Source organism: Coloeus monedula (assembly GCF_965178545.1).
Source record: "Coloeus monedula genome assembly, chromosome: 16".
In the NCBI taxonomy this organism is placed as follows: Eukaryota; Metazoa; Chordata; class Aves; order Passeriformes; family Corvidae; genus Coloeus; species Coloeus monedula.
This window is the reverse complement of record NC_138796.1, coordinates 16,350,282-16,362,612: the sequence shown is the minus strand read 5'-3', so window position 1 is coordinate 16,362,612 and position 12,331 is coordinate 16,350,282. Positions and strand designations below refer to the sequence as shown.

At 42.6% G+C, this 12,331-nt stretch overlaps 1 protein-coding gene across 5 annotated transcripts in view; it reads right to left on the bottom strand.

Annotated features, from left to right (window-relative positions):
• TBC1D24 (TBC1 domain family member 24) overlaps positions 1-12,331 on the bottom strand; it is a 46,087-nt gene that overhangs the window by 30,833 nt on the left and 2,923 nt on the right. For 4 of the 5 annotated variants that reach the window (XR_014226849.1, XR_014226850.1, XM_082291842.1 and 1 more), the window contains exons 2-4: positions 6,927-6,996; positions 3,340-3,573; positions 426-1,460 (exon numbers count right to left, since the gene is read on the bottom strand). Coding sequence is in view for 3 of the 5 variants with exons in the window: in XM_082291842.1 (XP_082147968.1) it covers positions 426-1,384 (959 nt within the window). In the remaining 2 variants the exon portion in view is untranslated. The remainder of the gene's footprint in view (positions 1-425; positions 1,461-3,339; positions 3,574-6,926; positions 6,997-12,331) is intronic. The other variant, XM_082291843.1, reaches the window with a different exon arrangement.

Sequence of the window (12,331 nt, the reverse complement as noted above, 5' to 3'; positions counted from 1 at the left end):
ACATTTTATACAAATACTATCATATTTACGAATCAATTTTCACATTTATTTGGGTGTGTTTCTTCCAAGTAATTTATCAGTGTTTTTTCCAACTTTGCTAAAACGCCTTTTAGTTTAAAACCTGCTTATGAAACACACTTTTGAGATTTAACACTTGTAATTAATATATACTTGCATAAATTCATTACTGAACATGCTGCAAGAAACTTCTGTTCCTCTTGTATCACACACTTCAGTTACACTTCCCATTACAATCCCAGCAATGCTTGAGTTTGGAGCTGCTGAGTTTTCCTGCAGAGAAAATGCATCAGCAGACACCAGCACGCACCAGTGGAGCTTCCCCACCAGCCACCCAGGGCTGCCTGACTGCTCCACACACTGGGAAAACTTGGGAGATTGATCAGGTTACCTGTGCTGAGTCCTACCTTTTCTGTTTGACCGTGATGCCCTTCTGCTGCAAAGCCTTCTCGTTGGCCATCTGCAGGAGTTGGATCTCCTTCCGAGAGAAAAGGCGGATAGCAAAGGCCTTTTCCAGGAGCCTCTCTGGGGACACCGACTTGGCGATGTCCCTCACGAAGGCTCGAATGTCCTGCTGGATGCTGTCAGACTCCATGGGCTGCCCAGCTCTGACTTTATGAAAGAATTTCAGAAGAGCCAGTGCGACACGATAGAGAACTTTGTACCCTTCCACCAGGAAGACGTCGAAGACCCGCGCGATGTATGCCATGGGCAGCTCTCCGAAGAGCCACCGCTGCCAGTCCGAATACACCTCCAGCACGTCTTCGGACACCGCCACCATCAGCTTGTGGGCTGCCTGGCAGTACTTGTTCACCAGGTCCCCAAAGGTCATGCAGGAGGACTCGAAGGCCAGGAAGGTCTGGTCGATGAGCCGCTTGGATGGGTCGTTGCAAGCCAGGATGCGGCAGACCTGTTCGAAGCACTCGGCCTCGTCCTTGCTGTAGTGCAGGAGCAGCGCGATCACCGAGGGCAGCGCGGGGCAGAACGAGATGTCCGGGAACTGATTGGAGATGCACAGAATGATTTTCCTGACGGCCCCGATGCCCTCGGCGTTCAGGCAGTACGTGGGGATCAGGCTGTTGTCCACGAACTCCGGCAGTGGAAGGGAGCTGCTGCTGCGTTTTCCTATGATCTTCACCACGATGTCCCGGTACACGTTTGCATCCGGGGTCACTGTGCGGCATGGGATATTGCTGATGAGTTTGTGGTACACTTTGGCTCTCAGAGAGTGGTTTTTGGCCCAATAGCCCTGCCGGGCCAGCTGCTTGAGCTCGTGGAAGTCCGTGCAGGTGAGCTCTTTTGTATCCTGGCTCTGGGCACTTACATCCATTTTGTCCCAGTCCACAAAGCGGCTGTATTCATCCATGGCTCCAGGAGAAGCAAATCACATAAATCATGAGAACAGAGACCTTAGTTAGTCATTGACGGACTCTTGGAATTTTCTGCAAAAGGAAATTTGAAAACCAGAGGTTTGAGTAACAGATAATCTCTTATTTTCTTTATGAACACACATATGTACATACTTGTTCCTGCAATGGCAAAACTGTTTTCTAAAGCAAAGTAAGTTAAAGATGCCTTTTTATTTTTCAGCCAAACTTTTCTTCCATTCTGTCAGTAACTCCTACTGCAGTAATTGATCAAAGGCCAGCCCAGAGGCTGATCCTGAGGACATCTCCCCAGAAAATTAATTTCCCTAACTGAAAGCCCAAGCTGAGGCATGGACCTTTACGTTAACATCTCACTTAAGAGAACAGAAGACTCCCACTGCAAAAATATATATTGCAAAGTATGTTCAATTTGCAATCTCTCTTTCCAATTCTCTGGGGAAGTATAAGTGAAACTTGTACTAGAGACGCAGTCTCACAAGTAGTGTATGCTGCTCTGAGACTGTGCAGCCAGTGAGAAGAGATACTGTGCTCCTACTAACCACAGCCATGTCCTCTCAGTAATTTCTTTGTGCTGGTACTAGCACTTGTGTGACCACACAGTCACTGAGATTAGCTTGTTAATCTGGTACAATTTTTCTTTTTCATTGGATAAGTAAGACTTCCTCATGGAAAGGGTGGTCAGACATTGGAATAGGCTGCCCAGGGAGGTGGTGGAGTCACTGTCCCTGAACAGCATACAAGAAATATCCCTGGAAGTGTTCAAGAAATGACTGGATGTAACATTAGTGCTCTGGTCTAGTTGACAAGGTGGTGATTGGTCAAAGGTGGACTCAATCTTGGAGGTCTTTTCCAACCTCAGTGACTCTGTGTGCAGCTGTACAGTCAGCCAGATCATTGCTAGTACCAGAAGAGACACTTGTGCAGGACAAAACTCTGCTTCCTGACTGCAGTACAGGGTCAAGTCAGCTTCAAACACCTTCATTAAAGCACTTACATTTTCTAAGTGCTGCTCTGGATGCTGGCCATGCCCTGTCACACAGGCACACAACAGCTCTCCCATTGGAGATGCCACAGACATCTTTGCGACAGCACTAGGAGCTGAATCATCAGGTTCTGGCCTCTAGTGCCTCATACCATGTTTACCTGATCTACCAGCTGGCTCCAGGTTCACAGCACTCCTGTGTCACAGCAGAGTGTTGCTGTGACCACTAAAGGCCATATCCAAACTGGCTTTAATCAGTCACTGCAAAGCCAGATGGGGACACACAATAAACTCCACTATTGCAGGAGGTCTGCCCAGTGCTGGAACCTCTGCCCATGTGCCCACAGTGTTGAACTGAAGCTGGGAACACGGCTGTGAATGCTGCACACTCTGCAAAGCCAGACAGTCCCTATAAAATGCAACAGGCCTATAAAACTGTTTTGTCCAATTAAGACATTATATAGCAAGGTTAAGTCAATGAAAATATTTACTGAAAGGCTTCCAAAGAACCCTTAGTCATTCCTGTATTGATGGACTGAAAAATGCATGGAACTTGACTTTTATCAGCATGGTCTTCCATAAATCAGGTGCTTTAAAATGATTTGAAACTCCTAAGGTAGATATACCATCAAGACAGGATCTCATCCTCATAGCTTCACCATAAGAAAGTAAATAAAACATTTTGCCTGAAGCAGCTGTATATTTAATCCAGACAGTTTTAGATTCTGAGTAAATGCTAACCTGGGTATTTCAGAATCACATGCTGAAAGTCCCAAATTTAACTCCTCTTTTAAAAGTTTGGCAGCAACATACAGAAGCCTTTCAGAGAAGACTTTTGGATGGCTTTTCTCTACCATATTTAATTCAGGATTTTTTTATAAAAAGAAGACTGGTTTTGGATCATCTTTCTTGATGTGATGGTAAGTGTAAGAATGATACAGAAATGCTCACCATTTCTTTTTGTTGCATTCTTCCACATCTGAAACTAATTCTCAGACTCTAATTAAGGGAGGCAACACATTGTCCTGGCTCCAGTTCTGAAAGTGAGATATCTTATGTTCAGCTGTGGGGTCTCAGTGTGAGCTCAGCGTGTGTTTCCTGGAGATCCAGTAACAGCAGGACACCAGTCCATCGCAGAGCCAACGTCAGCTCCAGGGAAGTTAACATTTTTCTGTAATTCTCCACCTGGGAATCACAGAAACACTCATTATTTTTAATTCAAATCCTAGAATAAGGTCTTTTTGTAGGAGAGAAATTTAATCCTACTTTGCAGTAGCAAAAGCACGGGGAGATGAACCATTCTGCTCCTGGAGACTTCAGCATGGAAACTATCACTAGAAACTATCACTAGTGCTTGCTGGAGTCTCCAGCACACTTCCACCTTCTGCCATCATCCCTTAGGAGCTGCTTAGGTTTATATTAAGGAGGGTTAGGCAAAACATTCATCATACAAGACAACTTCTAAGATGCCCAGATTCATCTTGGCTGTCTTTTTTTTTCTTCCTGTAAACTTTCTTCTCTTAGAAAATAAGATACACAGGCATATTTACAGGCTGCATCAAACACATTTTTCACTCTAGCAATTACTGCCCATTCCAGAAACTAATGAATTTGATGAATATGTGCTCCTGAAGCTCACTGAAATCCGTGGCTAGAGGATGGTAGTCAGACTGCCAGAAGTTTTCATCTGAGCTCACAGTTTTATATGCATTTTGGCTGGGATAAATCTGTGGGGTCTGCAAGTAGGTCTGGCTGCTTATGCTTTTCACAGCTCTAGATGCTGCAATAAAAAGTGACAGCAAAGCAATTGGGCATCGTCAGGGCTGCCAGAGCATGACCAGCTCTTAACTGTGCCTGCAAAGCCAACAGAACTTGTGTGCTTCAGTGCAATGGTGCATAGCTCCTGATACCGTGCCAGCAGCTACTGTAAGCCAGCAGGCCTCCAACAGGGAGGATTTACTTGCCAAAGGAGAAGAGCCCAAGAAATCTCAGGAAAATTCCAGCCAGCCTTCATCTCCTCCTCAACTCTTTCTGAATCTTCCTGCCTCCCTCCTATGGGGCAAGTTCTCTCTCTTCTGGCAACTGTGTAAAGAGCAATGTTTAACTTTGGGCTGCTGGGAAGAGGAGACAGATGTCTCACCCTCAGCAGTCAAGAGCCAGGGGGTCAGGGCTGTCTCCTGCCCATCCCTCCCAGCACAAGGAAGCAAGCAGGCAGGCAGTACAGACTTGTGTTTGGAGGGAGGCTGGAGTTTCAGTTCGGGAGTAAACCTAGAAGATGGCTGTGTGAGAGTGCAGTTGTGTCATGAAGTCCCATACTCACCTAAACTACCTTGCTTACCCCTCCATAGAAAAGCGAGGTAAGGCAGGTAGAAGAGAGAAAACATTTCAGGATGAATGTTTGTATAAAGATATAGGCTATAGGCAGGCAGAGAGACTCATTTCCAAACCCTTACTGCAGCAAACCTCTTTCCTTCCTGCTTTAGAGAAGACAGCATCATGTTATGATAAACATCTTCTAACTGGAGATGGGGACAACAGGACGGAAGAGCAACTGAACTGCACAGAACTGAAATGAGGTCTAGTACGTGTCAGCACAGGATCATAAGGGCATTGTGATAACTAGCAAAAAAACCCCCAAAAACAAACAAACCAAAAAAACCCCACCAAAACATTATTCATAACAACCATGGAATCACAGAACGTTTTGGGTTGGAAGGGACTTTAAAGTCCCTCTCATTCCACCCCCTGCCTTCCACTAGCCCAGGTTGCTCCAAGTCCCATGCAACCTGGCCCTGGACACTTCCAGGGATCCAGGGGCAGCCACAGCTTCTCTGAGCAGCCACAAAGCTTTAAAGTTCTGTACTAAGGGTAAGCAGTCATTATCCTTTCTGATCAGAATGACTTCTTAAAAAAGCAGGAATTAACACAAAAGAACAGAACCAGGAGAAAGAGCTTTTTTCTTAGTACCTGCCCCAAAACTGTAGATTGTTAGATTTATTAGCTTATAATGGAGCTCTTTGAGTAAGTGTAATATTAAAAAAAAAAAAAAAAAAAAGCAAGTACACGAGTGAGAAGTAGAACTAGAAAAATGCATACTGAGGATCTGCCAACAATGGCTGCAGCACAGGCAAAAGCTTTTTCAAGGTTAAATTTAAACTCTGAAGCAGGCAAGCAATCATTACAATTCAAACCCAAGCAAGGGCCATAGTAACCAGCAGGATTTCAAGTCAGTGACTGAATTTTCAGGAAATACTTAGCTTGCTAGTCTAGCCACATTTTCCATTTCATTCCCTTAGCTCTTCCCATTGTCTTTTGGACTGCTTTTAGAAGACTGCTGAAAGCTGTCTGAATCTGTATAAAATACACAGCAGTGAAGCCAAGCGTGACAGGCAAATTCCCATACTGCCTGTGAAAAAAAATTCTTTGAAAGTGTCTAAAAACACATCAGCAGAAAAACAGATTTGAATTATTACTTACTTTCTGTATGGGGAATACAAGGTTACAATTTTTCTAAAGATAACAAGGCTGAGGGCATCTTCAATAATTTTATAATTTAGAATAATTATTTTATTATTAAAGGGGTTTGTTTGTTTTTCTTTCCAAAATGCAGGAGCTAACAAACTGAAATATCTGAACTACAACTAACGCAGAGGGCAATTATTTCTTTCAAATTGAGAATACATGGAATAGTCCACAATAGTGAAATATTTACAGTCTAAACTTCTTTAAAATAAATTTCAACTTTGGTTAAAGCCTGAGATTACATTATTTGATACTGCTTTTAATAAACAAAAGAGAGTGTCCTAAAAAACCCAAGCTCTAATTAATCAGATCCTTGTTCCCTATTCCATTTAGGTATTCTTGCAACTTTGTGTTCTGAAAGTCTGGCTACATTTTAAAAGCTTATTAAGACACTTCATTTAATCTACTGCAGCTGCTCTATAACAGGAACTACCAAACTTTGAAAATGATGTTTTTCATCTTGTGCATGGGCAATCACACCACCTTGGATTCAGCTCTTTACTATTTACAGATACAGTTAGATACTGACAACCAACATTTTGGCAGGCATTTTTATAAGGTGCTAACAGAAAGCAAATATTCCCTTATGCTGCCCTGCAAATCAAGACCAATGTAATCCTCCAGACCTGCACCACACCATTTGGTGTTTATATTTCTGAGCAGTGTTGTAGGCATGGAAAAGACTCCAATTTACTCTTTTTCATAACCTTGTTAAACTAATCCATGCAGAAAGCACATGAAGAGATAATGAGAACTGCTTCCTCAAGACTGCTGGCTAGTAGTCCTTTTCCCAGTAAGAGGAAATTAACCCCAAAAATATGAGCAGATGAATTCCATCCTTGAGGAATACTCAATCACCTCTGAGATGTTTGCCTCCTAAAGGGAAGTCTGAAAGAAGCACAAAGCAACACAGCAAGGTAGCAGCGACTGCAGAACAAAAGACAACTGTCAGGAAGCTCCCCTCTCCTCCCCCAGTACTTCAGTGCATCCCGCAGCTTTCCCAAGCCCGGACTCACAGCAGCACACCTTCACATCTCTGCTGCATGGATCTGGAAACAAGACTGGACATCACTGTTCCCCCTGCACCTGCTGATCAGAAGCACAGTTTGTCACTTGTACAGTTTGCCACCCCTCCCTGGGGCAGATGTGTTTCAGAGCTTGAATTAAACACTCCATTTAGCATTAGAAAGCAACCAGCTCATCTCATGCACAGAGCCTTTGGGAGCACTGCATTGTGGCTGCATTGTGGAGCAATGATCCCTTCCAGCAGAGTACACAGAGCTCGATGGATTGCTTCAACGGGCTTAAATGCAGTTCGATCTCTGTGATGTGCCCTGGGCACTCTGTACACCACAGGCTGGGCACCACGATAAAATTCCTGACAGTGTTCTATTACAAGTTTAGCTGTAGTGTGACAGCAGATTTATTAGATGTTTCCTGCTGGGTTTTGATATGCTTTTAGGACAAAGTCTAGAAACCTCTCAATTTCCCAAGTAACTGATAGAGACCTGACATCAGAGCTCTCTGCAGGGCAAATACTTTTAGGCATTTAGATGATTTCTCTTGGGATATCACCACTACATATGAAGCACCATAACAGAGGGCTTGTCCTAGAATCCCACATTTTCTTTCTTAGGAATGTACTATCACCTTCTTAAACAGTCTTTATCTGTAATTAATTTTTTGTGCACTTTATTACAGTCTAAAGTTCAGACACACATTTAGACATGCAGCAGTTCCTCACTGTAGCTTATATTTAGGAGAATGCATATGCCATAGAATAATGGAACAGTTTGGGTTAGAAGAGATCTTAGAGATCATCTCATGCCAGCACCCCTGCCACGGGCAGGGACACTTTCCACTAGACCAGGCTGCTCCAAGCCTCATCCAACCTGGCCTTGAACACTTCCAGGGATGGGGCAGCCAGTGCTTCTCTGGGCAGCCTGTGCCAGGCCCTCACCATCATCTGAGAAAATAACTTCTTCCTAATATCTAATTTAAATATATCTCATAGCTGCAAGCACTTCAATATAAAGCATCCCCTCCTTCCCACCTGTGGGTTGGGATGACACAAGCACTTCTGGTGTCCAGTCCCTGTGGACACTGTGAGCAGTAAGATACCAAAAAGGCACAAGGTAAACACACAGAACCAAACAAGAGAAAGGTCTGGGGAAAAACACAACACATTTTTGTTGAAAAAAATGTAAGAGGAAAGAAATGGTTAATGGCTCCACAAAGGTTCAAAAACGCTAAAGAACAGAGCATTGTAAGAGGATACTGGAGGTAAATGGTATCAAAGCCATAAGTCAGTAACTTTCCCTCCTGCCTACATCATAAAAACACACAACAAACAAACATTAAAATTAAACAGAGGGTAATTCCTACCATTTTTCCCTCCAGACCAAAGAAAAACTGCACGTAACTTGCAAAACTATTTTACATGATACATTAAAAAATGATCCATTAAAAAAACATATCTGTCAAAGTAGTGCAAAAAATCAACACAATTTGTATTGATTGTATCTGTATGTCTGAGTTTTCCTTCTGGTCCTTCCAAACCATAAGACCGAAAAAATCTTTCATGTTGTACTAGTTCTTCTTCTTCTCTTTGTTGCAAAATTGGAAATAACTACAAACATGTCTCCCTTCAACAGCAAACTCTGACTCTGAACATACAAGCTTCAGTCTTACTATTTTATCTTCCCCATAACACCTCAGTTTATAACTTTGTCTGGGAGTACAGTCAACTATGTAGAATCAAAGACAGTGTTGACTCCCAGTGAAAAACGTGACATGGTATCAAAGCCATACATCAAATCCCTTTTTCCTCTCTGTTGCACTCACTGGATGCTGTCAGTTTGACATCTATCACCTTGAGATTCTTTTCCACTACATTTACTGGCAGAAAAACTTATTTAAATACCTGTTGCTGATATGTTCTCCTCTTAGACACAGTGTCTGCATTGGTTTATGTCAAACACTGATTTATTCATTTTCTTCTTATCTAAGCCAGAAGGTGCAGGAACATGTACTTTACAGGTACATGCAGCTATGTTTTACTTCTTACACATTTAGAGTTTCTTCAGGACCAGAACAGCAGCTTACAGCACGAATGGAAACACAGGTAGATTTTTACAAGCAGAAGACCCAATCTGAGATACCAGGAAAAGGCATCCCTAGGAGAGATGTTTGCCAAGAAGCCTTTCCCAGTCCACGGCAATGTTCCATGGATTTATTAGCATGACAAAGCCAGTCAGTGACTGAAGAGCTTCACATCCTTCACCTGCTCCTCCCACTGCCTGAGCAGTTCCCACAGTACATGATTATTCCTTATCCAGTTTTTGTGACTAAGTGTCACACCCGCGTGCCTGGGAGTTTTCTCTACGGATTTTCTACCCTGGGCCAAGCTGCTTCAACACATCACTTCCAAGTGCAGCAAGTGCAGGTCCCAAAGCCCTCACAGCCTGACCAGAACTTACCAAGCTAAGAGGCACCCCCGGCTCAGACCGCTGTGCGCTGGGAAGGAGGGTGGGAGCTGTTGCTCTGTGGAGAGGGACACGCCTTGTTACAAAGCCCCACACACTCTCCAGTGGACAGCCTCAGCACTGTCCATGCCATGACCTATATCATACTGCAACTGTGGGGCTTTGTATCGATCTGTTCCACAAAATAGTAGCCTTTTTCCATGCAGGAGTTAACAATGCATCTGCTGTGCCGGGCCAGGTAGAACCAGAAGCCTCATCTGCAGGCTCCAGGGAAGCCTTTGATGCTCAAGGGATGTGCAAGCAGAATTAGTTCATCAGTCTCAGCAGTAACTTGCCAATACAAATATATTTTCCACTCAGATATATATACACATCCACAAAATAAACATTGCACTGTATGTGTTGTATATATACAATATAACAAATATATATCCCATTTTTAAAAACTAATGCTCAAATTAATTTTCCTCACAATATCAATATTTATCAAAAATACACCCACACAGATGACTGCTGGACATTCTCTCTTGTAAAAGGTTCAAAATATGAACAGTGCCATTTAAAGTCTCTTAAGGAACCCAGTCAATGTCCCAATTCCCCATGTCATCTTTAAAACAAAACAAAAAGACCATTTAGTCAAAACAGTTCAAGTATCAGTGTGGATACTTATGTCAGTTTAACTCTTCTGTAAAATTAACTGATACGACATGTTTATAGTGATTTAAGACCTACTCAGTGCAATGCATGAACACACAAAGCCTTAATGGGCAGTGCTGGAGAGCTTAAGGGGTACCTAAACTGGGAAATGGATGGATGAAGCAGTAACCCTGGTGTAATGGAGCACACAAATCCTTAATCTTTGCTGAGCCTGTGGAAATCACTGCACACACTCCTTGTCCCTGCAGTAAGTAAATGGAGATGTACACTTTATTCATGCCAGCAGTTATCCCTACAACTTGTTTATTCCAGGGGAGATCTGTGCTCCCATAATTTCAGCCAGCAGCTAAAAACAGGGTAGGAAAATCTTATGACCTCAGACTATTTCATTATTGTCTACACTAAGTAGTAGACAGTTTTCTCTTGGAAAGCAAAACTCAATTTACAGTAAGATGAGCATATAAAAATTAAAGCTGACATTTTACTCAGAATTCTATTTTCTTCCAGCTCTGCAAAACCCTACAGATTTTGCTCCTTTCTTCTGACATTGCTCAGGAGAAAAACTTCAGTAATCTGGTATGCCCTGTCATGGATTACCCTTTCCTGAAATGAAGTGTAGATTACCCTACACAGGGGAGATACTCAGACACCAACTACACTTTACAAGTAAAGGAGAACCTAAGCTCAGCCAACAGCTCCAGTTCAGGGAACTGGAACAACACATTGCTTTATTTTGGTACTTATTTCTGTCATCTTTCTAAACTTACGCTCTATTAAAAGCAGAAGAGTAGCAACAAACACTCCTGTGCAGCAGCAAAGGTACAGAAACAGCACCTCATAGTGAAAAGCTGATGAGTGTGGAATCCCAAACTAGACCTGCATTATTTTGACAGTGATTTCAAAATCAAAGGGCATTTATAATAACATATCAGCTGCCAACTTTATAATCTTACTATTAGCATATATTGCTAATTTTCAAGTCTTATTGGGAGAGAACTTTGGGAGACTGGACCTGCTATAGAGTTCAGGGCCCAGGGCACAGGATTTACAGGAAGCTTTGCTCTTCAGGGTGCTCTGTACCCATGTGCTTGTTCTGAGCAAACTTGAAGGGATTTAACACACCTGACACACCTCCTCCTCTCTCCAGTGGCACTGCACTGGCCAACGCATTCCAAGTCTCTCACCTGGAGGGTACAGGCATATTGAAATGTAAAGTAGGAGCAGGAATCCTGTCTCCACATGGGCCCAGATTAGAAAAGAAACATTTTCTGTATAGAATGAAGATATTACAAAACGAAAATATTCAGCAAAAAGAGCCCCAAAACTCCTCCACCAACCAGACTGAAGTGCTTTTATTAATCCTCATCTTAGAACTTGTCATTGTACAGATCTTCTTATGACTTACTCCCTTCTGCTAGGCCTGTTTGTGAGGGGAAAAACAATCTGTAAAAATTAGACTGTTTTTTAAACAATGCACTGGGCAACACTGATATGCATCAGGTGCACCACTGACCTCCATACCTTCAAAAAAAAGAGGTCTCTGCATGCACAGCTTCCAACCTTCATACCTGAAATTGTGCTATAGAAAACAAGGGGACAAATATCCTCACCAAAGAGAAGAACAGCTAATTAACCACAGTACTAAAGTGCTTGCAGCATAAACAACTCATTTCAGTCTCTAAAATCACAAGCAGGATTACTACTTGTGGCAGCTGTGTCACAAATACTTTTAGCTCCCCCTATTCTACACAGGATGTACAAAGTCTGCATTAAATAGGCAATCTCTGGAAAGTGTCTCTCTTCCTGGGACTAATGGGTATTTGCTGCACAGGTAAGTGCTTTTAGAATTGCAGCTCTGCAGTGCTGAGATCCCCAGTTCTGAAACAAACCCAACTATACTCTGAAGATATGCAGTGGACTATGGGCTTAGAACAGCTGATTTGCTGAGAGTTGGCATCTGGCCTTTGTCCTACTAGGTAGAAAAATTCAAACTAATCTGAACATTATTTTTCTTTTCCAAAGGTTGATAGTCACCCTAGCAGATTTGGCAGTAACACAGCACAAGTTTCCTGAAACACAGTCACTACAACAACTTTGTGTACAAATTATTTCTCCTTTAAGTTGTTTTCCCCATAAAAACATAACAAACTAATTAAGTGTTGGATCTTGGCAGCTACACCAAAGTTACACTTATTTGACAACATAATCAGAAGAGGGAGAAAGGGTTTTAAACGGACAGAGAATAAGTTTAGATTAGATATTGGGACAAAATTCTTTCC